General features: G+C 43.8%; 1 protein-coding gene across 17 annotated transcripts in view; it reads left to right on the top strand.

Annotated features, from left to right (window-relative positions):
* Window positions 1-27,525, top strand: part of macf1a (microtubule actin crosslinking factor 1a) — a 199,781-nt gene that overhangs the window by 103,123 nt on the left and 69,133 nt on the right. For 10 of the 17 annotated variants that reach the window (XM_041054147.1, XM_041054151.1, XM_041054149.1 and 7 more), the window contains 36 exons: window positions 491-618; window positions 922-1,015; window positions 1,532-1,686; window positions 2,320-2,614; window positions 3,160-3,288; window positions 3,369-3,446; window positions 4,148-4,309; window positions 4,607-4,711; window positions 5,129-5,224; window positions 5,459-5,584; window positions 7,420-7,572; window positions 8,816-8,827; window positions 10,469-10,623; window positions 10,857-10,983; window positions 11,178-11,361; window positions 11,511-11,677; window positions 11,880-12,058; window positions 12,162-12,300; window positions 12,416-12,609; window positions 12,878-13,037; window positions 13,180-13,263; window positions 13,351-13,458; window positions 13,599-13,697; window positions 13,854-13,976; window positions 14,129-14,220; window positions 14,370-14,505; window positions 17,200-23,268; window positions 23,431-23,589; window positions 23,765-23,980; window positions 24,175-24,348; window positions 24,642-24,929; window positions 25,910-26,059; window positions 26,251-26,484; window positions 26,745-26,918; window positions 27,007-27,180; window positions 27,297-27,464. In XM_041054147.1, the coding sequence (XP_040910081.1) occupies window positions 491-618; window positions 922-1,015; window positions 1,532-1,686; window positions 2,320-2,614; window positions 3,160-3,288; window positions 3,369-3,446; window positions 4,148-4,309; window positions 4,607-4,711; window positions 5,129-5,224; window positions 5,459-5,584; window positions 7,420-7,572; window positions 8,816-8,827; window positions 10,469-10,623; window positions 10,857-10,983; window positions 11,178-11,361; window positions 11,511-11,677; window positions 11,880-12,058; window positions 12,162-12,300; window positions 12,416-12,609; window positions 12,878-13,037; window positions 13,180-13,263; window positions 13,351-13,458; window positions 13,599-13,697; window positions 13,854-13,976; window positions 14,129-14,220; window positions 14,370-14,505; window positions 17,200-23,268; window positions 23,431-23,589; window positions 23,765-23,980; window positions 24,175-24,348; window positions 24,642-24,929; window positions 25,910-26,059; window positions 26,251-26,484; window positions 26,745-26,918; window positions 27,007-27,180; window positions 27,297-27,464 (11,286 nt within the window). The remainder of the gene's footprint in view (window positions 1-490; window positions 619-921; window positions 1,016-1,531; window positions 1,687-2,319; window positions 2,615-3,159; window positions 3,289-3,368; window positions 3,447-4,147; window positions 4,310-4,606; window positions 4,712-5,128; window positions 5,225-5,458; window positions 5,585-7,419; window positions 7,573-8,815; window positions 8,828-10,468; window positions 10,624-10,856; window positions 10,984-11,177; window positions 11,362-11,510; window positions 11,678-11,879; window positions 12,059-12,161; window positions 12,301-12,415; window positions 12,610-12,877; window positions 13,038-13,179; window positions 13,264-13,350; window positions 13,459-13,598; window positions 13,698-13,853; window positions 13,977-14,128; window positions 14,221-14,369; window positions 14,506-17,199; window positions 23,269-23,430; window positions 23,590-23,764; window positions 23,981-24,174; window positions 24,349-24,641; window positions 24,930-25,909; window positions 26,060-26,250; window positions 26,485-26,744; window positions 26,919-27,006; window positions 27,181-27,296; window positions 27,465-27,525) is intronic. The other 7 variants (XM_041054162.1, XM_041054161.1, XM_041054160.1 and 4 more) reach the window with 4 other exon arrangements.

Below are 27,525 nucleotides of genomic sequence, written 5' to 3'. Positions count from 1 at the left end.
ACGGGGAAAAAGAGAACAGAGTGTAGAGATGGAGGAAAAGGTGACCAACGTTTGACATCATGTGCAGAGCTCATTGTGCCATGCGGTGTCATGGGGTTCAGCTCAGAGGGATTATGTGAATGTCAATGAGAGAAACAGAGAGAGAGAGAGTTTTGTTATGGATGTGTTTGTCCACGTTGAGTCATACATTTCTCTCCTGAAGCGAAGTCATTTCCACTGATGGGCTTTTATCAATGCAGCAGATTGTTTGACTGAACACAAACTCATGATAGCTGATCATAGTTCACCCTTTATTCTCATTCAGCTGATTTTACCAGTGTTTGTCTGTGGTGTGACTTATGATCCTCTATAAATATAACTCTGATGTAGTGGAGTCTTTTAATGGAGTTAAGTTACTGTTTGTTGTTTTATGCCGTGAGAACTTGCACCAACACGTGATGGGATGTTAAATGTATGTTTATCCTTTGTGTGTGTGTGTGTCCGTGTCCAGGTGTGGATAGAGTTCGGTCGTATTAAGCTTCCTCAGGGCCTCCATCCCAACGACCTGGAGGAGGAGTGGGGTAAACTCATCCTGGAGATGCTGGAGAGAGAGAAGGCCCTACGGCCGGCTGTGGAGAGGTACACACAGTCCACACAAATACAAAAACACACACACACACACACACACACACACATACAGGTCCATTCAACTGTCTACTTTCAGCAGGGTGGATGTAATTAAATGAAAAACGCTGATGCAACTCATTGCGTTGAGTTTCTCATCAAGTGTGATTTTCAGGGACATGCCCCTTTAACCTCTCTGTGTGTGTGTGTGTGTGTGTGTGCGTGCGTGCGTGTGTGTGCGTGTGTGTGCGCGTGTGTGTGTGTGTGTGTGTGTGTGTGTGTGTGTGTGTGTGTGTGTGTGTGTGTGTGTGTTTTCAGGCTGGAGCTGCTTCTTCAGAGAGCCAATAAGATCCAGAACATGGCTCTGGACTGTGAGGAGAAACTCACCCTCGCCAAGAACACACTCCAGGCTGTAAGTACCAGCCCTTTCTCATCTCACCCCCTTTCAGTTTCCTCACACACACATGCAGGATCCTCAGGTTTGCTTTGGGTAAATGTTGCATAATTTGCCACAGCAGTTTACAATGTGTTGATGTGTAGAAGCTGTAAAAGCAAGTGCCCATCAGGGACAATAAATATATAAATATTTACTCACCACTTTCCCTGCTCTCCGCAAACACTCGCAGTGCCTGTCATCATGCACACAAACCTCCATCTTTTCAAATATTAGTGCTGTAACACCCATTTATCTAATGTACTCATTCTCACTAAATTAATCCTGCTAGGGTTTGCTGCTGCAGCGGCCTGCTTTTCTCATAAGGCCTACTTTGAATTCACTGTATTATTACTGAATCTGTACCTTTGGGAAACACTAAACTTCAGAACATCATAGCTCATGAAGCTATAGCACATAAGCCAAGCAAGCGCTTGGCAACAAAAAAGCTAACAAAACAAAACCTGCTCAAATCGTCCACTCTCTGGTGTCCAGGACATGTCTCGAGTGGAGAGCGGCGAGGCGGTGCAGTGTGAGAAAGAACTGGCCTGTTACCTGCAGGACTGTGAGTCTCTGATCAGACAACTCAACCAGGAGCTCAAAGTCCTCCGAGATGAGAAATACTACCAGGTGGAACAGCTGGCGTTCAGGTGAGCCAGGAGAGAAAAGTTTGATCATGTTGTTGTTGTTTTTTGTTGTTGTTTTGTTTTTTTCTTACTCCACTGAAGAATGTGAGTGTGGGAGTGATTCTGTCTTTGATTTAATTTAATAAACAGAAATACAAACAGCTCATTTTTACATACATCAGTGCTGTCAGAAGAGATGGAAAGAAAATCCCCGTTTTGTGATTCATCAGCACCACTGCTCCACCAGTTTTAGCCTGCCGTTAAGAAACTTAATGAAACAGCCATTTTGAGAACCTGCAGCTGAGTGAACCCTTTAATGTAGGACAGCAACTATAACTATAACTATAACTTTTTCTTTCTAGTATTTTGCCCACAAGGCTGACAGAGACCCAGCATACTGATGTTTTGTTAATTCTCCTATAATTTATCCATTTAAGACAAGCTGTCAAGGCAGTTATGTCCTTTGCTGAACAGCTTGAATGCACATTTAAATATGTGTATCTTAGAATTTTAATGCATTTCTAGTCTCATTGTGGGAGACTGTAACAGAGGGTCACAGCTTGAAATCACTTTACTTACTGGGGAAACAAAGGCAGGGAAAATAATAGAAAACAGTCGCCCCTCCAGTAACTATATATTTTTGTCTCTCACCCACAGAGTGTCTTGCCTTCAAGAGGAGCTGGTCTCCCTCAGACTTCAATGCTCCAGTGTCTACAGGAAAGGACATTTCTCTCAGGCCCTGGGCAGCACCGGGGCCGAGCACACCAGCCAGCGTGCCACTGACAGCGGCCTCTCGCTGGGGCAGACGCTGCTGGGAGCTGTGGGAGCTGTCGGAGCCGCACTCCTGCGGCAACCCATGGCTCGCTCCCAGCTGGTGGCCATGTCTTCATCAGAGGATGAAGGAAGCCTGAGGTTCATCTACGAGCTGCTCGGATGGGTAGAGGAGACACAGGTCAGTCTCTGTAACATGCAACTAACAGTTATTATAAATATTATTTGACTAATCATTTGGTCTATGGACAGAAACAGTGCAAAAAATACTCTGATGCTGTCAAATGTCTTGTTTTCCTCCACCAACAGTCCAACACCCAAACAGATTCAGTTTATAGTGATATAAAACAGAGAAATACAGAAAATCCTCATGTTTGAGAAGCAGAAGCTTTTGCTTTTTCGAGCTTTATACAAATAATAAAAATAATAATTGCATGTCGTATGAACCTTAGACCTTTTACAAAACACCATGAAACAAGAAAAAGAACATTATGATGACGCCTTTATATTTAAGAAGAAAATGTGATTAATTCATCCCTAGTGTCATTAAATATGAAACAGCAATAGACTAAATAGTATTAATATTACCATAACAAAAGCCAGTGTACACTCAAAAGGCTTTACAGGCCTGGAAACTGAAAATCGAGGGAGAAAATAATAAAAAAAATTTTAAAAAGAGCAGGTGCTCGTATAAATAGTCAGTGTTTTTGTGTGTGTGTTTTATAGGAGCTGCTGGAACGTGCTGAATGGGGCGCAGACCTCCCCTCTGTAGAGAACAACCTCCAAGAGCACAACAACATACACACTGCAGTGGAAGAGCTGATGAGCAGCCTGCAGGAGGCACGCAGCTATGAGGTACACCCACGGCCACATCGCTCATACAGAGATCCCTCTGCTGAGAGTTGTGGTTTCTAATGAAGTTTCTTCTCCTTCAGGCCAAAGTTTCCCCCAACTTCAAGAGCAGTTACTCTGAAACCCTGGCCAAGCTGGAGCACCAATACTGCAAACTACTGGTCAGTCTCAACTAAGCAATTGTGGGTTTGTGTGTGTGCGTTTTTTAGTAATTCACTTCTTTGTTTCCCAGTCTCCCCCCCCCCCCCCCAGTTAATCCCATTATAGCATGACAGGACTCTCATGCTAAAAACACACAAATCTGCATCTGCTCTCTCTTTGCTCCTTTCCCTAAATTTCTTTCTCGCTCTCTCAGTCTTTGTATTTCTTTGTCCCCTCTCATATAAAAGTACCAGTATGTGAGTATATAACTGTAAGTAATATCACAAAACAATTTATGTAAGCTGCAGGAATCAAAGAGAGGAGAAGAAAACAGGGCAAGTCTTCTTCTCTGATAGTTTCAAGAAATTACTTGGTGGATTATGATTTTTTTAAAACATTGTTCCTTGTTATGGAGAAACGTTTATAAAAATATATAAAATGGCTAAGTAAGTGCCTCTAATTCACATATAAGGGACTCTTCTGTTTCAGTGTTTGTCTCTTTTCTTCTGCTTCCTTTCTCTGATAGCCATCTAGGAAAGCTGTCGTCTCCACAGCTCTTTGTTTTGATAAAGAGTGTCCTTAAAATCCCTGTAAATGTACCAAAACCAAGAGTACAATCAAACAGTCAGAGGAGAGGATGTTGGGGTTGTTTTGTTTCTTAAATTTCTCTCTGCACTGCTGATCAGCATGGCGATGATGTTTGTTTGTGTGGTTGCCATAGGAACATTCGTCATGGCGCCTGCGGAGCTTGGAGAGCCTGCATGCGTTTGTGTCGCACTGCACTGAGGAGCTGATCTGGCTCAATGAGAGGGAGGAGGAGGAAATCGCCTACGACTGGAGTGACAGCAACACTAACACGAACGCCAAGAGAGAATTATACAGTGTGAGTGGAGGAAAGGGGGCGAAACAGATGCATACTGATGGTTTCCTCTGTCAGAAAACACAGAAATACACCACAGACCTTTGTATGTTTTACAGAAAACACTGATGCTACTGGATCAGGCTCACCTCACAGTTTCTACACAACACAAATATGTCCAAACATTTATTCCACATACAGAATATCTGAACTCAGAAAATAAATATTGTTTTCATGCACGCAGACACTATTTATATATATCAGACCAGTGTCATAAAAATCCTGTAATCAACCATCCTTCTTTTCCTGTTGTGTTTACAGGAAATGAGGTTAGAGCTGGATGAGAAACGAGATGTGATGCGGTCACTCCAGGAAACAGCCAGCCGTCTGTGTCAGGAGAACCATCCAGCCAAACAGACTGTGGAGGTGGGTTTATGGTTTACTTCAGTTGGGCTGAATGACCTTTAAAGATGTGGGGTTTTGCCTTTTGAGACTAATTTGTGGCAACTGTTCAAACAAAATGCTTTTGTTAAACGTGTTCCTTTTTTCACTGCAGCGCACTTGATATAACACACTTGATATTTTGTTTTCTTGTACTTAAGAAAGCACATCGATCTACATTATATTCAAAAGAGTACATCAGAACTCGGCAAACAATACTGGAATAACATTATTTATTTGGGTGACATGCTCACACTGCCAGAAACTTCAGAAGCCGCCTGAAAAACTGACTCTGTGCTAAAACAACTTACCTGTGCTTCCTATGGTAGATTGTATGTAAGTGCGGTGTGACATACTTTCTGTCTCTCTTCCCTCCGTCTCCATCTTTCTGTGTGTTACCAGGCGTACAGTGCAGCCCTGCAGACTCAGTGGCAGTGGGTGGACCAGCTCTGCGTATGTGTAGAGCAACATCTCAAAGATAATACGGCGTATTTCCAGGTGAGGTAGTTTTATTAGTGTTTACCATTTCCGTCGTAACCATATGTCAGTGTCTGAGCAAGACTAGTGTTGTAGATTTTTCTCCTTGTTGCCAGTGTGGTCTTGACAAATTACATGAAATGAGGTTTTTAAAGATGTGCTTTTACTGAGGAGCATTTTTAGTTTATGTTCCTCATACGCACTAAAATTATTTGCTCCATCCAAATGTTTTTATTTCTGTTGTTTTTCTGTTAGTTTATGAGTGATGCTCGGGACTGTGAGTCATACCTGCGCCAGCTTCAGGAAACCATCAAGCGACAGTACACCTGTGACAAGAACAGCAGACTGAGCAAACTGGAAGACCTGCTGCAGGACTCCATGGTATCTGTTCTGTAATTTTCTGTCCATGAGTTTATCTCAAATTCTCAGTTCACTAAAGGGCAACACTGACATGGAGCAGTGCCTGAGGAGTTTTGTTTACCTTCTTTCCCATTAGGTAAAAATTCTGACTATATCTGAAGGATGTTTTATTAAATATATGTAACAAAGAAGTTAGAAGAAAGACAAGCTACTAACTTCAATCCTTGGTCCAGATTTAGAAAAAAAATTGCTAAACCCCAGTGGAGCTACTTTAACGGCAGACAGTAGGTTAGATGCAGGTCTTAATTTGACAAATTCATGAATAATCCTGGACTGAGGCTCAAAGACGAATGATACAGACGCATTTTAAACATCTCCTAGCACAGGAGCAACAGAGTCGGTATGTGAGGCGTTCAGGTACCAGTGTCTGCCTGATTGTCGAGCTCTGCCTCAGGCAGCTGCAGCGCGCCACATGACAGGGTGAAGTAATCTATTGGAGAGTACCTTTGCTGAATCATCCCCCCCGTGGCACATTTGTGAGACTGCCATCTTCACACCTACCCAACTTACACACACATACACAAACACAAACACACACACCTCTGACTTCAAACAGATGGCAGCGTTGGTGTGGGTAGTGCTCCACAGGCCGGGGCAGTGAGCATATCCTCTTAACAATGAGGTGTGTGTGTGTGTGTGTGTGTGTGTGTGTCACAAACAACTGCTCTTCTCAGAGATCAGTGTGCAGTCAGCATTGTTATGTACTGAACAGTGTGTGTCACATGCTATGCAATGGTGTTTACATCTCTGTGTGTTTGCGGGTGTCTGTCTGCTTCTGTTTGTGTGTGTGTGTGTTAATCAGTTTCCAGTTAATGAAGTTTCCAGTTCGCAGAGCTCCATCTCTTACTGGGAGGAGAAAACGGGTTCTGTAGATACCTCCGAACGACACAACAGAAAACAGGCCGCTGAACCTTTTGTTCGACTCAGATAATAACTGAGAAAAGGATATTAAATCAGACCTTCACCCTCTTTTTAAACAGAGATTGAAAGAGGCTGTTTGATCAGAACTCGCCCTCAGGTCGTGTGTCTCCTTTGTTTACTGATTACATTACTTCTTCATATGTGGTTAGATTTCATAAGCACTGAAATACATCATTATAATTTGCTATGTCTGCATGTACAGACAAACCTCCTTCTAAATATAACAATAGAGTCATCCCACCTAAACCAGCTCAGCTTTTTAGTGTCCAGATCTCTTATATTTTAATCGCTTTTATAGTGTTAGCTGTTGGTCATGTGGTTGTAGTAATTAATTTGAATCTTCATGTACCCACATTTTGATCTATGACGGCAGTCATAGCAGTGTGAAATTCATTTCTGAGGTGTAACATGTAAAGTTAATAACACAGCCGCAATCTCAGTCTGCTGCTACCTCTCTCTCCATTTATCTCTCCCTCTCTGTACCTCTCCCCTCCACCTGTCTCCCTGTTTGTCTCACTCTTTAATGAATCCTTGATGGCCCTCTGCTGGGGGCGAGACAGACATGACATGTAATTCTAACTGTCAGGGTGAAAAGCACAGTTAAATGTTTAATGGGCTGGAGTCCACACATCTCAGGAGCTACAGGCTAACTAGAACTTGCAGGTCTCTCAACTTTCCTTGTAGCACCACCATGAGGTTAACTTTTATGATTTTGAGTGAAAGGTCTCAGCAGTTACTGGATGGATTGTCGTGAAATGTGGTTCACACATTCATGTCCCCATCAGGATCCTTAAATCAGTTACAGAGACTGTTTCTGTGAACCCGGTGCAGGTGATTAACTGTGTGAAGGTGTAAAGACTTTGTCCTTCTTGCAGGAGGAGAAGGAGCAGCTGATTGAGTACCGGAGTACGGTGGCAAGTCTGGTGGGCCGGTCCAAGACGGTAGTGCAGCTCCGCCCCCGCAGTGCAGAGAGCACCCTGGGAGCCACCACACCCATCAAAGCCATCTGCGACTACAGACAAATAGAGGTAGGGCACACACCATTTATTTTGCTTGGGTGGGTGCGCATGTTGTCCTTTACCTCTCGACAAAGTCACTGTAAGTTTCTGATACTGGAAACCAGCTCTCAGCTCTACCTGTGTTAATAAAGGTTTATGTAAGGAGCTCGTCTGGCTGCCAGGACAAGGTTGTGACAAAATAAGTATATATTTAGCACCAGCTACCACTGACCTCACAACTGTATTGTTTTTAACCCTCACCACCAACCGCCTCTGCTCTGCCCTGCACTTCCTCTCCAAGCCCTCCCCACAACCACTTTGTGGCTTCTCTATTTTAGCTGCTTCCTCCATGCTGTGAAATTTAGTCCTTTTTTTTTTTTCTTCTTAGATTGATGAAAACGTCTAAGCTAACTCTTTTCTCAGCCTTGGTGGCCCATATAGACGAATAGACTACAGCAGTGGAGTGTTTTTGGTAACAGCTCCAACTGTTTTCACTTCATTTTAACTGGCAAGTACAAATAGCAGCGCTCGGTTTGGAAGCTGAATAAGAATAATGATTACGATCCAGACTCTATCACTGACAAACAATAGATGATTTTTGCCTTTGTTCTCCTCAGAAAAGTCTCTGTGACTGGATCTTTTATAGAGCCCCAAAATAGCCAAAAGACGCTTGGAAGTAACGACTCACGAGAAGAGAACTGAAGCATTGTTTTTTCCCCTCAGTGCCACTTTTATATAACACATAGAAACAAGCGAAGTCTTTCTCTCTGCCTCTGACTCTCAGCTGTGATGTCCTCAGGGAATCTAAAGGCTGATCAATTATACATCTGTCCCATCCCTTTTGCAGGCTAAGTTGAAGACCATCACCCAGCGCTCCAGCAGCTTGGCATGGACATGCATGCCCCTAACGCTGCTATTTTTAGTCTGCTGTGTTAGATTCCTCAGGGTCAATTTGTTCACCGAAGCGTACTGTATGTGAGGTGTTGTATCCAGGTGAAGGAGGAAGGTGGTTTGGCTCTCTACCGCATCACTGATCGAAAAGATTAAAAAAAAAAAAAAAAAAAGCAAAACTCAGTTAAAGGAGTGTGTGCTGATATTCACCAAACTTCTGGACAAAAGTGCACATGACCAAAAGTAATCTTTCTCTCCTTCACTTTTCTGTGTGTTCTCCTTTCTCTCCATACCCTTATGTACCTTTTTGCCTCTCCCCCTCTCACTCCCTCCTCTTCCTCATTCTCTTCCCTTCCTCTCGTCTGTCGGCTGGGCTGGCAAGACAAACGTTCAGGTATAGCTGCCTATATTCTCCCTCTCTCACCTCAGATTCTTACACTGCACACACTATGCTGTGGTTGCCCCTCTCTTATCAGCTGGTTTTAAGTCCAGCTTAAGTTTCCGTCGGTCGCACAGTCTCTGCTCCCTGCGGGTGTGACACCTGCTCTGGGAGGCGTATTGGAGTGAAACTGGCCTTTTAAGGTTTTCTATGAGAACGTGTGGTCATCCCAGAGAGAATGACACCGTCTCTATGAACAGGCAGTTTTCTGGAGATGAAACGGTCGAGGTTTGGGTGGGGCACAAAAACACTGGTTTCAGTTTCATCTTTGTGTGTAGTTTCATTTTTAGAAGTGAAACTGCTTTTGCTGTTTTTATCATTTTGTTACCAAAGTCTGTGCCGACCCTTATTGTGAGTGCCGCTGATTTAATCTGTACCTATTTGCATTGGAGCACCACAGTAATCGTCCACTGAATCGATCACTCGCTAATGAACAGTGATGCAGTCACTTTGAGAAATTGGAAATCCTTGAACTAAACCATGATATCAGAATCAGTGACTAACTTCAGACCTTGACAACAAAGGTTTGCATGGATCCAAATTATTTACAGAATGATATTGACCAGTCGTCGAACCTGCGTTGAAATCAGTGGATAAGGGCAGGTAGCAACCACTGAGCTGAACTGAACTGAATTTAACACAGCCTTTGCCTCTGAGGCTCAGTCAGTCAGCCAGACATTAACAAGTCACAGCTTAAAGCTTTAATTTACATTTCATGTATTTACTGTATGTGCATAGCTTTGCATTATTGATGTATTTGATGTGTGTGTGCAGGGAAGGGGTGAGAGAGGGTGGTGGGTGGGGGGAGGCAGTACAGCTGTAGACCTTTAACGTGCAACCCTAAAACCTTTTTCCCACAGTCATGGCATCGCCTTTCGTTCCTTTTAGAACTGAATTTTCCAGATTCTAACCCCAAACTCTTTGTTTTTGTTGTGTGCTGAGTTCCTCAAAATCACCTTGTCAGAAATGTTTTTTTCCTCATTGCTGCTCAGGTGAATTTGAGAAATCCAGCCCAGGTGTCAGTAAGCCTCACTTTGAGTTTGGATTGCATTTGCTGCTTTCACAATAAAAGCCTTCAGTTTAGAGGTGCAAAGCAGCTTTTTAGTCCGCACCGTTCCTGTGGCAGGTTCTCTAATGTCACATCATTTTAGCTTCTGCTAACTTCATGAAATACATGAATGTTTTCATTTTGTGTTTCATTATGAGTTTGTTGTGATCAGCTTTTGGTTTACACGTTTTTCCTTCTCTCCTCCTTGGTTTCACCTCCTTTGATTTCTTCCTCTTTTCCATGTGACCTTTCTTTCATCCATCCTGTCTTCTAACCACTGTTTCTTTTTAACCATTTCCTGACTTTCTAATAATTTTCCTCCCTTTCTATTAATTTTCTTTTACTCTTCCTTCCATGTTGTCCTAATTATTTTCTCTCTCCTCTCCTGATTTAACTTCATCTGTCCCTCTTTTCTCCCTCCCTCCCTCACACGTCTGTCTTTCCATTGTCTTTTCCATTTTTTCCTCTGTTCCCTTCGTCACCTCCATTTGTGCTCCATCTATCCCTCTTTTTCTCTGTCCCTGCATCCATTCTGCACCTCTTCTCAGATCACAATAAGCCGAGGAGAGGAGTGTGTGCTGGAGGACAACTCTCAGAGGACCAAGTGGAAGGTGATCAGCCCCACAGGGAATGAGGCCATGGTCCCCTCAGTGTGTTTCAGCATCCCACCTCCGAACCAGGAGGCCATCGACACAGCCAGCAGGTCAGACAGAGACTACAAACATAACATTAATGTCATGATTACATTTCAGTTAAAGGTGACAGCATAGATGGTGCTGTGGATGTGTCCTCACTGTGTTCAGAGAAATGATCCACTATCCAAATTATTGTCTTAAAGAAATTAAAAGGGGACAAGTGCGGGACAAAGTCTGTGTCAAAGTGAATTTTGTTGCACATTCATGTTTTTTGTGTGTGTGTGTGTGTGTTTGTGTACAGGACAGAGCAGTTGTACCAGAAGGTCATGTCTCTGTGGCATCAGCTCCATGTGAACATGAAGAGCGTGGTGTCCTGGCACTACCTGCTCAAAGACATCAGGACAGTTTCTGGATGGAACCTGGACATGGTGAGATGCAGGGAGTGTGTGTGTGTGTGTGTGTGTGTGTGTGTGTGTGTGACTAATTTCAGGAGGCATTTGTGACAAGCTGTTGTTTTGTCCTTTTCTCTTTGGTTCTTTTCTCATCTCGGTTCTGTTTTGATGAATCACACTCTCTTCTGCTCCGTCGTACTTATCTTTTGCTCCTGTGTCTCACCTGCCAGGTTCGATGTCAGTCTCCGTCAGAGCGGCAGCAGGTCCTAGATCACCTGGAGTCCCAGTTGGCCGACTTCCTGTCTGACAGCAAAGAGAGCTCTCTGTTCACGCCGGCCGAAAGACGAGAGCTGGAGAAGGACGTTCAGCAGGCCCAGCAGCACTGCCAGGACCTGCTGCTCAACATGGAGACAGGTGAGACAGAGAGACTGTCACTTGGTCTAAGTTTACTCCTGCACACCCCAGTTTGCCTGTTTTTAATAAAAACAGGCAAACGGTCACAGTGTTTCTGCACATGCTCATTTTAAAATGACACTTCCTTTTTCTCGTCTTTCTCTCTCCAGTGGAGAAGGATGAGTCAGTCTCTCGGTCGTACCTGTCGGAGCTGCAGAACATCACCCTCCGTCTAAATGAGGCTGAGCAGAGACTGATGAGGGGAATTCAGACTCCGCCCCCCAGCAGACTGTCAGCAGACTGCACCGACAACACCGTGCAGATTGCAGAGCAAGAGGTCAGTTTGAGCCCCATCTGCTGGTAGCAAAGGTGCAATATCATCCTTTCTAAGTTAACATCTTAGTTTATCTGTCTGTCTGTGGTTAAAACAATGGGCAGCATTCCTTTGTTAAATTACTGTTTGGTCAGTAGAACAATATTTTCCTCCTCATTGTGTTTGTTACCTGCAGCTGATTTCTTAAATTGTCTTTCCTCTCCAGAAGCTGCAGTCAGAGCTGGATGCCCTGCGCTCCAGTTTGGGTGACGTGTCTCGTCGCTGCGTCAGTTTCTTCGAGGAGAAGCCAACGTCCTCCAGCGTTCCTGTCCTCCGGTCTGAGCTCAGTCAGGCTGTGGAAAAGACAGACAAACTGCACAACCTATCGTCTGTCTACCTAGAAAAGTTAGTGGGCTCTTCTTTTACCTCCTGCCAGGAGGTAAACTCAGAGATATGAATGAGTAGTACATAAATATTGAAAATGATTTTATTTATTTACCTTCACAAGGTTAAAGACGGTAGACGTCCTGATTCGCAGCCTGGATGAGGTGGAGAGCCAGGTCAGAAAGTATGAGAGCAGACTAAGTGAAGAGGACATAGTTCCTGCGGACACCACAGCCATTCAAAACCTCAGAGATCAACTAAGGGTGAGAGACAAAAACATCTTATTAGGCCGGTGACAGAAAAAAAAAGAGTTTGACAGTTTAACCTTCATTCTACATCCTCTCTATTTCTTTTGGTTTATGTGTTATCTCTTTGCAGAAGTGGCAGGCTGAGCTTGCCGAGCAGGAGGGCATCTTCCAGTCTCTGCAGTCTGCTGTACGTCGTGCCAAAGAAGCCGGGTCGCAGCTCAGCAGGCTCCACCCTGACCGCAGCCCTGAGCTGGAGCTCTACCAGGAGAGAGCCAATCAGATGGCAGAGAGGTGGAGTGGAGTGAAGAAACAGATGGAGACACGGTGAGCAGGACAGGGTGAAGATAAGGAAAAAAAACAGATCTAGGGAAGAGAGGAAAAGTAGAAGGAAGAGGATTAATACGTTTAAATAAGAGTGAGGATGAGTGTAATGAGGCTTTGTCCCTCACCCTGCACTGACAGAACAAATGAGGATCCTTTGACTTGCTTAAATACCCCATGTACAAATACTGAGACTCAGGCTATACTTTACTTACAGTAAATATTTTTGTGTGTTAAATGCTCTGAAAGTATTTTTCCTGTTTTACTTCAGACAAACGGATCTCGAAGCTCTGGGTTCGTCCCTGCAGCAGTACAGAGACGGTTACTCTGCTTTGATCAGGTGGATCGAAGAGACGACAGAGAGACAAGAAAACACACAACCTGGACAGACTGACAGCAAAGCGCTGTCTGAACAGCTGGCCCAGCAGACGGTTAGTAACGCTGATTTCACGGACGACCATCTGTTGATGGACTGAAGGGATGGTCACCTGAAAAGACAATAACAAAGAAAAGTTTGGAGAAAAACAAAGTAGAACCTTGACAAACTTTTTTTTTTTCTGATTTTCTTTATAGGCATTAGTAGTCGAGATTGAACAGAACCAGACCAAACTAGATGATTGCCAGACTCACTCCAAACAGTACTGCACCTCAGTGAAGGTAAGAGACGGTATGAGTATGTCTTGTAGAGTGAGAGAGCTACAGTTTCTTTACTCACTTATTTTCCACTCTTCCTGTGTTTCGTAGGACTATGAGCTACAGCTGATGACATATAGAGCCTTTGTAGAGTCGACACACAAGTCACCTGTCAAGAGGAGGAGGATGCACTCTTCCTCTGACGCCATCACTCAGGAGGTAACGATAGAAATGACAGTTCGCTGTTTCAGTCATTATCTCAACATATTTTTGAAGTAGAAAGTAATTAAGCTGTGTGTTTTAATTTTGTCTGAGTGTAACTTCCAGTAAGTTATGTAATTATGGGTGTATCTCTCCAGTTTATGGACTTGCGAACGCGCTACACGGCCTTGGTCACCTTGACAACCCAACATGTAAAGTACATCAGTGATGCACTGAGAAGACTAGAAGAAGAAGAGGTGGGACTTTGTTTCCATATAAATCACTGTCTTGCTTAAGAATTCTTATATATTTTTCTGACAAAGATTTTTTATTTACTGGAGTTTAACCGTCGGCTAAATAAGGTAAATAGTTTTTGAGATTTATCTTATAAAACATGTTTTTAATCTGTGCAGAAAGAGGTGGAGGAGGAGAAGCAGGCCAGGGTCAGCCAGGTTTCAGATCTGCTGGGCTGGGTCAAAGGCCTCCAGGGACGGACCGGGGGCCCCAACGCTGAGTCTTCACTTGCTGCTCAACAGGTACGACAGAACTTTAATATACTTTGGCTCGTGGATCTGTGAGAGAACACTAGGTTGTGTTGATAGTGAAACTGTTCATAAACATCGCTGAATGCTTTGGTGTTCAGGTGTGATAGTGTACTAAGCACATTGTCCGTCTGTGTTCTCTAAAGGCCATCAGCGAACAGTTAGCAGCCAAGAAGGATGAAGTGGCCGAAGCCATTAGGAGCACACAGGTCTTCCTGCTATCGAAACAGGCCAGCAAGTAAGTTCAGTTCACATGCATGAACACACAGAACCTCAGAGCACCACACATGGACTGTACCTCTATCACATGACACAAGCAGTACGTTCTCAAGCGTATACATTAAACACACAACCCTGCTCTCATCACCTGCCGTGTGTGTTCTCCAGGTTGTCCCCAGAGGAGCGTGCTCAGGTGGAGGCTCAGCTGGAGCAGTTAACATCCACCTATAACCAGATGTGTGACAGCTCCACCCAACAGCTGCAGCAGCTGGAGCAACAACTTGCCAAAGAGGAAGAAAGAAAGGTATACAGGTTGGAGGGATGGGCTGAGATGGAGGAGGGTCTCCGCAGGTTTATGACAAAAATGTGTTTTTGGCTTTTTCAAACTTGACAAAATGTAACTGAGAAGGTACTTTTACAAAATGTTGCTTTGAGTCTGAATACGCTTGCAAGCTAAGCGAGAGTTCATGTGTGGGCCAGCAAGAGCGTGTGTGTGTGTGTGTGCGTATGTTGTACAGCATGTTGTGTGTTCACAGAGTGTGCATTTTTGACAAACATCACCACTATTGACGAATCTCACTCATTGACATGGTTTGGTTTAACAAACATCACAGGCCCTGTTCAGACGTGTATTCAGATGATCTAAAAATTGTATTTTCTATCTTTGCCTGCTTCTTTGTCATTGAAGAAGAAGTTTCAAATGATAATTTGGCAGTCGAAAAAATCTAGTCTTTGTCATAAAACACTTTTAGAGCCCGTTCTTTAATGAAAGTGACATTTTACAGTAGAAATGTGTACACAGAAGAGTAAGGAGGAATTCACTGGATGACACTGTCTGAACTGGGCCTCGGCATGGAGCGTTCCGCTCTCACATTGTCCTTCCAAAGGCCTGCAGTCATGCCATTAACTATCCCCACTCTAGTTTTGTGTCATTGTCATCATCATTGTCATTATCATCAGAAAACACATCATCTGCTGAACTGCTAACATACATGGCCTTAGTGGTGCCGCACTAGAGCAGCGCTGCCCGAGTCATGCTAGCAGTGAGGTAAAAGCTGTAGAGCTCTGCTTTTCGTAGACGCATTGTTAGATCCAGTCACTTTTCGAAATGGACGCACCTTCGCGTTTGACTCTCATCTCTGTAGCTCCAAAATAGTGTCATGTTATTTTTTTATGCAGTGGTAATAAAGAATGCCGCTGCATAAAGTCAACACATTACATTTCAGCATTTGTTTTACGCTGCATAAAATTTACCCCATGTATACATGTACAGTCAACCAGTGGCAATCACGCATCCACAGTCAGCTCTCACTGTCATGAAGTTGTTCCTTTCCCAGCATAAGCAACATGGTACATCGGTCAAAAATGAACTGAGTGTGTGTGAGAGTTTCAGGTTTCAAGCGATCCTTGATGGTAAATCTCATGTTTACATGAACAGCTGCACCTCAGAATTGCTTCCTTTGTGAATGTTATATGGTTTTACAGGGGATGTTTATGTGACAAAAAAAAAAAAAATACTCACTGAAGCATAGAATTTTTTCAGAAGTCACTTTTGGTTTACAGTATAAGTGCACCAGAGGCCAGCTATGCAAAATCCCACTTCACCATTTGAGCATGTTGTGTCCAGATCACAAGTGTGTGTGTGTGAATGATAATTTTTGTGTTTGTCCTAATGCATACTATTAATGTGTGAAATTTTAAACCAGCATTTTGCTTGGAAATCACTAACAGCTGCCAAAGGAGAATTGTGGACATCCGAGCTCTGAGCCGAGGATCAGAATGAGAGATGGAAAGCAAAGCAGGACATTTGTAGACATCCAAAATCTGTTCTTTCAGTTTCAGAGTGAATCTTAAGGTGTCTCACAGCACAATACTTTATACACAATATATTAATTTATCACAATGCAACTGAAGAGATAAACTCACCTTTGAAATGGTGGTTATTGTCATAAATTGTCGTCCCAAGAAGTCAGTGATGGTTTGATTTCCTGAGCCTACTTCAGTTTAACATAAGGTCAGAGGGAGGATTTAGAGTCAGAGCAGCGTTAGGAGCCAGAATATGAAGAGTGGCATGCAGAATGCTAACAACCAGCTTCTCACCTGTCGCGCCTTGCTCTGCCGAGCCATAAGCTGGCCCAATAGTGTGCGTGCCACGGGACGAGCCCGTACGGTAAGTAGCGCTCGCTTTCTCTCTTACCGTTGCTTGTAAGTTTTTTCTCGTTTAGACATTTTATTCTCTTCCTCTGAATACATCTGTGTTCTTTAATGCGTGTTTGCTTACCTTTATCTAGAGCTTTTTTTGTGCATTTTTGTTACTGGTTGCTTTGTTGCATGCTTAGTGCTTGTTTTAGAGTAGCAGTGGTAAGTATTGAAGCGCTTTTTAATATAAAAGAAAAAAGAAATAAAATTCACTGCTGGGCAAAAGTTTTAGAAAGTCCCCATTTTTACAGTTTTTGTTGAAATTTAGTGAATAACCTTATAACCTTAAATGGTACAAAGGTAAGTGGTAAAAAAGTTTTTTTTAAAAAGTATAAGTTACCGAAAACTGAGAAAAACATGCATTTAATTGAAAACAGGCATTTCTCGGGGATTGTGAAATGGGTTAACTTAAGTAGTAAATTAAGCTATGTAAGTTAATGTAAATAATTTTTGTTCTATGCTTTAATTTCAGAAATAATGAGACATCGCATTGTGTAAATTTAGATAACAGCTGGAAAAACTGAGCTGTTCTAAAACCTTTGACCAAGTCTACGTACAAACATGTAACGTGCCCAAAAAAGCAATTTGTTTTTTGAACTTATATCAGTTATTATGTTTTGGTGGGAACTGGTTGTGGGTTTTCTTCTTTTTCTGATTCTACCATCTAATTAATATGCTAGTATTAATATAATACAATATAACATGATAACATAGTAACATAAGACAATACATTTAGTGCCATACCACACTGATACCAGCATGAATGTCAAATTGAATTCTGTTTTCTTTCTTTTTGTAGAACCAAATTGCCATCGCTGGAGTAATCGACCTGGGAACTGTGGAAACATTCCCAGTGTTCCAAGCAGCCCAACGTGGTCTTATTGACCAGGACACCTGCCATGTGCTACTGGAAGCCCAGCTCATTATGGGTGGGCTTGTCCAGCCTGACTCACCTCTCAATCTTTCGCTGGAACAAGGTCTAGATCAAGGCCTAATTGACGCCCATACCAGACAGTCCCTTTCTGAGCTAGAGAGTGCCTTACTGTTGGTGGAAGATACTAAATTTGGAGGTGACAAACAGCAAAATGTGTTGCCAGTAGCTACGGCCATGGAGTTTGGGCTCATCAAAGAGGAAGTGGGACTCCGTATTCTAGAACTTCAGATGAACACTGGAGGCCTGAGAGACTCAACAGGAAAAATGATGAGTTTGGAGCAAGCAGAAGACATGAGACTTTTGACTCCCAGAACTCTCACCAAACTCCAGTCAAGGCTACAACACAGGGAGCTGATCGATCCAAACACAGCTGAAAAATTAAACTTACAGGAGTTACAGCAGCGCTGTGTCTTCGATGATGACTCAGGTCTCCTTCTCTTCCCTGTCAAACAACAGCCCGGAGGAACTGTCTGCCTCCGCTCTGGAAGAAAAGTTGGCATCTTCCGTGCAGTCCAGGAAGGCCTCATTGATCGAAAAGTTACTGTACGACTTCTTGAAGCTCAGCTCTTTGCCGGTGGTATTGCTGACCCACGCTCAGGCCACCGGCTAACAGTTGATGAAGCAGTTCGTCATGGGCTTATGGACCAGGATCTAGCATGTGCCATGTTTGCGCGTCAGCTGCAAAATGGGGGAATTCTAGATCCTTATAGTAGAGAACGCCTGGATTTGGACGAAAGTGTACGCAGAGACCTTCTCTCCTCTCGTTTGGCTCTGTTGGTCCTTGAGTCTCTTTGGGCTTTCATGGGACTTCTCTGGCCTGAATCTGGAGAACTTCTGCCCATTGCTGAGGCTCTTCAACAAGGAATGGTCTCAGGAGAGCTAGCAAGAAACATCCTAACACAGCGTCATGCCATTGGGGCTCTGTACAACCCAGAAACCTTCCAGGTGCTGCCCCTAAACCAGGCTGCTGAAGAGGCCCTTGAGCCCAGTGTAGTCAGTTTTCTCAAAGAGATCCACATCCCAGATGTTCTTCTCAACATGAATCAGCCTGGTACACCATCTCTAAACCGCCTGAGCTGGGGTTCCACCAACTCCTCTCCCCCTCCATCCTCTCCACCCCCTTCATCATCTCCTGCAAGCCTTGTGTGGGATCCTAAACCAACAGATGGAATGGATCCTGAAGAACAAGCAAAACACAAGCTGCTATTTCACCTCATGACTCACAGCTATGTGGATGCTCATTCTGGAAAACGGCTGGTGCTGCTAGACCCTGAGCTGGTGGAGTTGGTGAAAGCTACTGAACTGGTTGCTGGAGACACTGCATATGGACGCCAGGTTGAACCTCTAAGCACTTTTGCCACAGATAAGCAGGGGAAGTTGCAAACGGAGAGAGAGCTTAGTTTGACAGATGAAGGAGTTAGTAACAAACAAACTGAAGACGAGGACGAAAGTTCCACTGTAGTCACACCAATCAAGGATGTCGAGATCTATGGTACAGGTAGCCTAGAAGAAAGGTATGAAGGAGAAGACCAGAAACAGTCAGTAATTATAGAGAGTGATTTAGCCTTTGCAGCTGAAAATGAAATTGATGCGGATAAAGAAGCAATAGTAAAAGCTAAAAAGAAGGAAAAGTCCAATCTTGAAAGTTTAATGGTTTCAGCTGAGGCCACAGGAGAGCTGGTAGGAACAGAATCCAGGGATAGGGATGGTTTGGAGACTGCAAGTATAACCACAACAGTAGATGGAAAGATGGCTCCATTCAAATCAGAAGAAGATATTGAAAAGAAGATATTGAAAGAATCCATTTCACTAGGAGCAAAAACAAATGAAGATGTTGATGTAACACAGTCTGAAGACAGGAAAGATCTAAAACATTCCCCGACTGATCCAGAAAGGATCAAACAGAAGGCACCTGTAAGAGAGACTGACCCAAACATTACTAAGCCTCTTGAATCAGCAGTGGAGACGAAAGGAGAGGATGCCGAGTTGGCAAGGTTAGTTCTAGAGCTTAAGCAGGGAGGACTGATGACAGAAGAAGGGGAAAAGCTGCTCCCAGATGAAGCAGTAGCCCAGGGTGTCCTCCCAGGCCACACTGCAGTTAAATTAATGGCTCAAGCAGGTTTGTTTGGAGGATTCCTAGATGCTAGCAGTGGTGAGTCACTTAGCATGGAGGATGTTATGCAGGAGGGTTTACTTGATGAAGATCTGATGTGGAGTGTCCTGAAGTCAGATAAAACCCTTGCAGGAATTGTGGATGAAGAGAAAAGGCAGATCTGCGGGGTAAGGGAGGCAGCCAAGGCAGGGCTGATTGACCCCAACACCGCTGCTCGACTTCTAGAAGCCCAGGTGGCATCTGGAGGGATAGTTGACCTGCGTAGGGATAAGAAAGTCTCTGTCACTCTTGCAGCAAACCTGGGACTGATTGATGAGGATCAAAGAGAAGAACTTGTGGCACTCGAGAAGGCATACAAAGGAAAAGATACAGATTTAGGAACAGCTCTCACAAAAGCCAGTTTACAGCTACAAATGGAAGGTGTTATTGACCCAGAGTCTAAGTCTCCAGTTCCTCTGGAGCGAGCAATTCAGAAAGGGTTGATTAAGGCAGAGGAGGCTTATCAGGTGTTGGCAAGGCAAGTGGCAGAGGGTGGTATAATACATCATGTTTCAGGAATGAGACTTTCAGTCTCGGATGCTGTAGATAGGGGATTAGTGGATCGGTCTATCGCTCCTGGCCTGGAGGAACTAGAGTGGGTCTACCAAGGAAAAGTCAGCCCTTCATCTCACCCAGATGCTGTTGTTTTCCAGGCATCGACAGGGGTTATTTTAGACCCTGACTCTGGATGTAAACTGACATTGACAGAGGCAGTTGCTAAGGGTCTCCTGAATGAGAACATAGCCGCCGAGGCCATGGCTTCTCCCACAGTGACACAAGGAACGCTTGACCCCCAAACTGCACGTATTGTGCCTTATTCAGAACTTGTAAACCAGGGTAAGATAGATATTGAAACAGGTAAACGTTTCTTGGAGGTGAAACCATTCAGAGGCATTAAGGATGAGCAAACAGGAGACAGTTTTACCCTTTCTGAGGCAGTAGCATCAAAGCAAGTTGACCCAGTTCCAGCATTGAGGCTACTCCAAAGCCAGGCAGATAGTGGAGGGATCATCGACATCAAGTCTGGAGAAAGGCTCCCCCTATCTGAAGCTTGTAGAAGAGGTTTAGTTGGAGATGACATGGTCAAGGTAATAGCCACCAACCAGATTCTGAAAGGAGGTTTAGTTGATCCCACAACTGGACAACAGGTCTCTAGTCTCAGTGATGCTGTTGCAGTAGGACTGATATCCAGTGACGTGGCTTCAGAGATTCAGTACAAAGTGGCGCATGCAGAGTTAGAAGATTATGAAGATCGTTCTACACCAGTTGCCTCATCAAATGGCACATACAGCCCTGCTATTGTATTGTCAGTGTCAAGCCCAGACAGTCCAGCTAAGTGGTCAGATGAAAACACTGAGGTCCCTTCAAAATCTCCACTTTCAAAGAAAGGTTTAGGAGCTGCAAAGGACAATGGAAAGGCAGTAACATCTGTAGTATCAGATCAGTCACTGTTTTATGACACTACTACAGAAGAGGACAAAGTAGAAGTGCCAGTGTCAGTTGAAGAGAAGTCTTTAATTGAGTCGGACCAGTCCATGGACCTCTTGTGTAATTTTGCAGCCAATGTTGAGAAAAGAATTCAGCAAGCCATAGAAGAGATAACACCACAGAAGGACACCAATAAAACAGAGAGTCTTCCTAAACAGAAAGTGACTGATGAGAAACTGGAGATACATGACAGTAAGACTGATGATAAAGAAAAAGAGAGTGTTTTCATTGATTCTGCTGGAGAATCCTTGCATGCACGTATCTCTGACATTGTGAAGGTTGGGGAAAAGGAGTATAGACTCAGTGATGAGAGCACATCAGTGGCTGATCATGTTTCTGAAACTGGAAGCCTGACAAGTTCTGTGCAGATTAGAGATGACAGAGAAAGCAAAAACAGCAATGACTTGTCAAAACTGAGTGAGGGGGAATATAGAAAGAGCAGTGATGGTTTAGATGGTAAGGATAAAGCAGTGGAAAGAGAGAAACCTTTAACGACTGAGATCAAATCTGGTGTAGAGCAGTCAGAGCAATTATTAACTTCTCAATTGAAAGAGACAGAAAGCAAGAGCAAGAAAAAGAGGAAGAATAAAAAGAAGGGAAAGGGTAAAGAAGCAGAGAGTGAAATACAACCCCCAGAGATACAACATCCATCTGAAATTGACCGGGCTGATGCAGAAATTGAAGAGCAGCCTGAGGCTACAGTTGAAGGGAAAGATGAGTTTGCATCACAAGATAAATGCGAGAAATTGCAAATTAATGGTCGTGGAGCTTCTCTGGGCTCTCTCCAAGGAGAACGTGAAGCGAATATTGAAGCTGAAAATGATTTGGTAAAACAGGGAAAAGAAGCAGTTCCAGGCTCTCTGGAATTAACAGAACATACTATTGAACCTGAAAAGGATGCACTAAAAATTACCCTTTCTAGGGATATTGAAGAAGGTGATGAGAGAGAGGAGATAAAAAGAGAGAAGCAGAAAGAGATTGAAGTTGAAGAGAAAGATTCTGTCTCTCCACAACCAGAGAGTGGTCAGGAGGTAAAGAAAAGGAAGGAGCAAGAATTGCCTCAGAAATCAACTCTACCAGACAACAAGAAAGCAGCCTTGATACTGAAAGCCAAAGAGAGCATTCTTAAAAAGGTCTTTGAAAAAGGAGTGAGTGAGAAGCAAGCTGCTGAGGAGCTGCAGGCACTTCGCAAAGAGGGGGGAAGGAAGGAGAGTCAAGGCACAACTGTTAGAGATGTAAAGACAAAAACTCTGCCTTATGATCCCGAAGATGATAGTGTCAAGAGACTGAATGTTTCACCAAAAGAAAGTGAAGAAGAGATGAGTGTCAAAGAAGGCAAAATGAAACTGACAGTGGTCACAGAAGATATGGCTGTGGATAAACTTTCTGTCAAGGAGGGTATGGAGACCAAACCAATGAAGGCTCCTTCAAAAGAGAGAGAAAAGGCCAGGAGTTCTGTAAAGGAAGACATACAAAAAGATGTTGAGTCAGTTCCGTCAGTCCAACCTAAAGAAATTCAGCAAAGTAAACGAAGTAAGAAAAACAAGAAGTCCAAGAGTCCAAAAGTGTCAGACAAAGCTGAGCCTGATGCTGAGAAGTTAACAACGGATGAAAAAGTGGATTCTGAGGTGACAACAACAAAACTTGCACTGGCTAAATCAAATTTAGATAGCTCAGCTTTGACGAAGGAGCAGACGATGGACAGACAGTCTGATGATCTGTCAACCAGTGATGTTGTCCAGCCTTCAGCTGGTGATAAGGCAAACAAAATGGAAACTGCTGCAATTACTGTTAAAGGAGCTGAGAGCAAGCAACAAAGTCTACCATCCGAGGAACCCAGGTCTCACATTGAGGAACACATACAAGTCACAGAGGTTACATCTACTGGGAAAGAAGAATCCCTTTCAGAAAGCAGAAGTGAAGACGAATCCATTGACTCTTCTCAGGGGGCTGTCACATGCAAACCAGATATCCAGCCCACAGCTCAGTCTGTGGCTCCTGGCACACAACCAGATAAAACAGCTGGAAAAAGTAAAAAGAAGAAAGGTCACCAACCATCAGGAGTTGAAAGTATCGATGTTTCTAAATCTAAATTCTCAAAAGACCAACTGCAAGAGCTTGAGTCTCCAGAATCAGCACCTTCGTTCTCAGAAGATGCTTCAACTGAGTCTGAATCACCTGGAGTCCCTGAGTCTGATACAGCCACTGAGAGTTGGGGAGAGGAGGAGGATGATATCAGAGAGAGACACGAAATTGTGTCAAAGAAAGAGGGGACGACATCCATCACTGGCAAGGTGAGAAAAAGTGGAGCGGTTGAGGAGGATTCTTTCTTAAATTTTCATATAGATTTGTTTAAAAGGAACATATGTATTCAAAAACATAGACAAGTAACTTTTTTTTATTATTTCACGAATGTTATTATGTTTTAACTTACATTTTTTATGTTTCTATTCCAACAGTCATCATTAAAGCGTCAGGAATGTTTGGAGCATGACCAGCGAATCATAGCCCTGGTCTCCATGGTCAGACACATCGAGGTCCGACTCAAACAGCAGCAACAGCAGTCTGTCGGCCGCAGCCTCATTGCCCTGGATGATATCATCAGACAGACTGAGGTAAAAAAAAATGTACCTGCATGTTTACCTGACAGAACTAAGCTGTATGTGCTTACTTTTGCAGTTTCAGTTTTGTTTCCTGAGTTAGACAAAAAGTAAAGCTGATTTAAGGATTAGTCTCTTATTAAACAGTATCAAGTAAACTTTTGTTTTCTTTTCCTAATCTGTCTCTCAGACTCTGGACCTTGAACTGCGCGACTTGGAGCCTGAGATTGCCAAGGAAGTGGAGGCTGCTGAGCAACTGCTGAATCCCCAACCTAAAGATGTTCCGCCTCAGCTCCTATTGGCCCTGGAAAAGGATGGGCGTAGCTTGGCTCGAGGGTATGAGGCTGCCAGAGCACTCTCTGAGGGCATTCTGCAAAGCCTGCGAGACCACAGAGACTCATACAAGGTAAACAAAGCACTCAGGAGAAAATCAGATAGGAACAAGTATAATAGATGCTCGTTTGCTGTAGAGGTAATCATTAGTTATCGTATTTGTGTCCAGAAAGTTCTTTGTTGCCACTGTGTAGATGTTTGTATTTATTAGACTATGATGAGGCTTTGACATTCAACAGCAATATTTAATCGCACTGACCTTTTCAGGAGGCAGTGACAGCTGAGCAGAAGTCACTTGGAGCACAAGTGGAGGGTCTGCTCTCTTGGTTGAAGGAGACGGAGGCTCAGATGGATGGAGGAATGGCAGGGATGGAAAAAATGGATGAAGCAGAGAAAGACGACAGCCGTGATCAGCTCACACAGCAGCTGAACCTTTGCAGGGTAAGTCGTCTGAAGTGAACTTGTTAGTGGTGCCACTTTCAGAAGGAATGCATAAAACTATGATGATCTAACATTCACATTTTCATACACTTTAGATGTTTAGTCAGTTTTGAACACTCATAACACGAGCTTGTAAAACGTGTTCTGTTTGTAAGGTGCTTTTTTGTTCCTCAGTGTGTTTTATCTTGCCTCAGTGTGTGTGTGTGTGTTCACGTCTTTGCTCTGCCCTTTGAGCTATGCAGGAAGAATATTTTACGCCTCTCACTTTCTCCTGTTCCTCCCCTGTTCTGAAGGAGCTGCAGACCTCTCTGATGGCTCGCTCCAATGAGGTCAACAACGTGGCCTTTGAAATTCAGGTGTTCATCTCAGAGCGGGCTCAGGACCTGGCCCCGGAGCAGAGCAGGCAGCTCCTGGGGCAGCTCCAGCAGCTGCAGAAGGCCTTCCACAGGGCTTCAGGCCAAGCCCAGGCCTGGGCTGATGCCCTCTCTGCCCAGAGAGAGAGGGAAGAGGAATGGCAGCGCAGGGAAAGGGTGAAAGAAGAGGAGAAGGACAGAGAAAGGCAGAGTGCAAGGGAGAGAGAGGTTTGGAAAAAGATGATTGCGTCGGATTGGTTTGAAAACGCTGTGCTTTCTCACTAATACATTTAAATGCAGTTAACGTCCATACACTGTATTTCACAGCTTCATTTGTCCTTCTGTTAGCTAGTGTCACGCTTTCATGCACACGATCTCAGCACTGTTTTGATAAGCACTCATGTTCTATTAAATGATACCAAACTTGTTTTGACTAGAAACTGGAAAAGCCTGATGCAAACTAGCTAACTTCCACTTTAGTTTGTACCTTTATACATCATCTCAAACCTTCTCTCATCATTTCATACCTTGATATCAACCCACTGCTGCTCTTGTTGCAAAAGCTTTGCCACATGGACAGTTATTACCACCCTCACTCCTACTGCAGTGGCTTTTAATGCTTGTTTGCTACTCTGCATGTCTCTACAACATGTGTATTATTAACCTGTTTGCCTTGCTGTTCCAGATTGCCACTGAAGGAAATCGCTTGTGTCACGGCGGTAAAGGCTAGAGCAGAAAAGCCTTCGCTTAAGTTACAGTGCTTAACTGTTTTTCCTCTGGTCTCACCTGAACACAGAGGAGAAAGGGGAAAAACAGCAAATTAAAAAGATATTTGTTTGATTTCTCTTTGTTATGTTTGTTGTTGCTTGACAAAATTGTTGAAGACAAAATGTGAAGATGCTATATGTGTGTGCGTCTGTGTGTCTGCCTGCGTGTGCGTAAGTGTGAACTCTGGACACAATCTGCTCAAAGCTTAGGCAACACAAGAGTTGTGTTTAGGGGCAAATGTGCATTTAGTGTGGTATTTACTTTTACAAAGATCAAACCTGCAGAATGGTCTGTTCCTGTCTCATGATCCAGCTGATTCCAGCTGTTTCTGATAGGTTCTTTAATAGTATTTCACATCAGTATCAGTTTTCCTCACATTTCCTTCCTCTGTGGGTCTTTGCTCTTTTTTCCTTCTTTCTCTCCTCCTTCATTTCTCACAGGTGGTCCAACAGCAGAAAGCCGAATGCTCTCAGAAACTCGAGGGCCTCACCATGTGGTTGGCTGGAGCTGCCAGTTTGCTGGCCAGTCAGAATGCTGGAGCAGAGTCAGGTGACGTGAACATCCTGCAAGAGAAGCAGAAAAAGCTAAAGGTATGGAGCTTTCACCTCCCCCCACATATAAAAGCTAAAGGCCACATGAACAATAAAATCACCCAGAAATGAATCTGTTTATTATTATATAAACTAATCAAACCTGTCAAGACTTTTGAATACTAGCATGTATTATACCCAGGATGAAAATGTTTGATTATGATAAAACCAACCCCGTTTTCTCTCACCAGGATGTACAGAAGGAGCTGCAGACTAAAGGTGAGGGCATAGCTGAGGCCATCCGCTCTGTGGAGGACTTCCTGGCAGAACGGGGAGAAAGTCTGAGCCCAGAGGAGAGGGCGAACCTACAGGGGGCACTGGCAAGAATGAAAGAGCAGTACAGCGCCCTAACGGATTCAGCAAACATGTCACTGTCAGAGCTGGACACAGCCATCAGCACCACTGTGCAGCAGAACACACAAAGGGTAGGAAGAAGAACGAGGTTATCCATATACATGTGGTATATTCTATATTCTTCAAGCGGTTTCCACCAAAGAAGAACAATTATTTATTGTTTACTTAATAAAAGTAAATAAATGGCCTTTTTAGATGGTAGTTATCAGCCTGATCTTCTGTTGTTTTCTGTCCATTTTTGCTGTTGTTTCTTACAGTTGAGACAGTTACAGCTGTTTCTTTGAGCTTTTTTTAAAAGTCATCCTTCTTTCCCCTTCCTCCTCTACTCCAGGCAAAGGCAGTGGAGGAGCTCCAAGAGACACGAGGCCAGATAGACTCTCTGCTGAATGAGTTGTCTTCCCTTAACCAACCCGGCAGAAAAGAAGTTGCAGCAAGTCAAGATGTTCGCGATACACCGTTCTCACAGCCAGAGGGCGCTGTCATGTCACACACAGAGATGCTGCAGGTCAGGATCTCTCATTTATGTGCATTTTAACTTAAACGTTTTACATTATTACTAGCTTATGACCAGTGACCTTTGATCTCTCTACCAGGCGGAGCTTCAGCAGCTCCAGGCTCAACAGGCACAGCTACTTCAAATCACCCAGTCAGCTCGATCTCTTCTGGACCAACCTGACTCGACTGTTCCTCCTGAAGAGAAGCAGCGACTCCGGGCTGCCGTGGACCAGCTGCAGGCCCAGCACCAGGACAGACTGCAGAGCTGCCAGGTACTCCAAATAAATACTAAGGTTAAGTGTGTATGTTAAGTATCTGATATTCATGCTGGATGTTTTGCTTTCATGAGAGACCAAGTGATTCTTACACCTGCACTTATTTCTTCTAGGACCGTCTGAGGAAGTCTGAAGCTCTGAAGGATGAGCTGACAAAGTTCCTCCAAGAACATGGAAGTCTAGATGCCTGGCTGGAACAGAGCGAACAGGAGCTCCGTTCCTTAGGGGAAGGAGAAACTGATGCACAAGGACTGAAGGGCCGGCTGGAGGAGCACAGGAAGGTACACAAGTTAATAATGTTAAGAATAAATCTATGTAATTAATCACATTATTTAAGTATTG

This window comes from Toxotes jaculatrix, chromosome 13 (assembly GCF_017976425.1).
Source record: "Toxotes jaculatrix isolate fToxJac2 chromosome 13, fToxJac2.pri, whole genome shotgun sequence".
Taxonomy (NCBI): domain Eukaryota; kingdom Metazoa; phylum Chordata; class Actinopteri; family Toxotidae; genus Toxotes; species Toxotes jaculatrix.
Note: the sequence above shows the minus strand (reverse complement) of the source record. Positions and strands in the feature narration are given on the sequence as shown.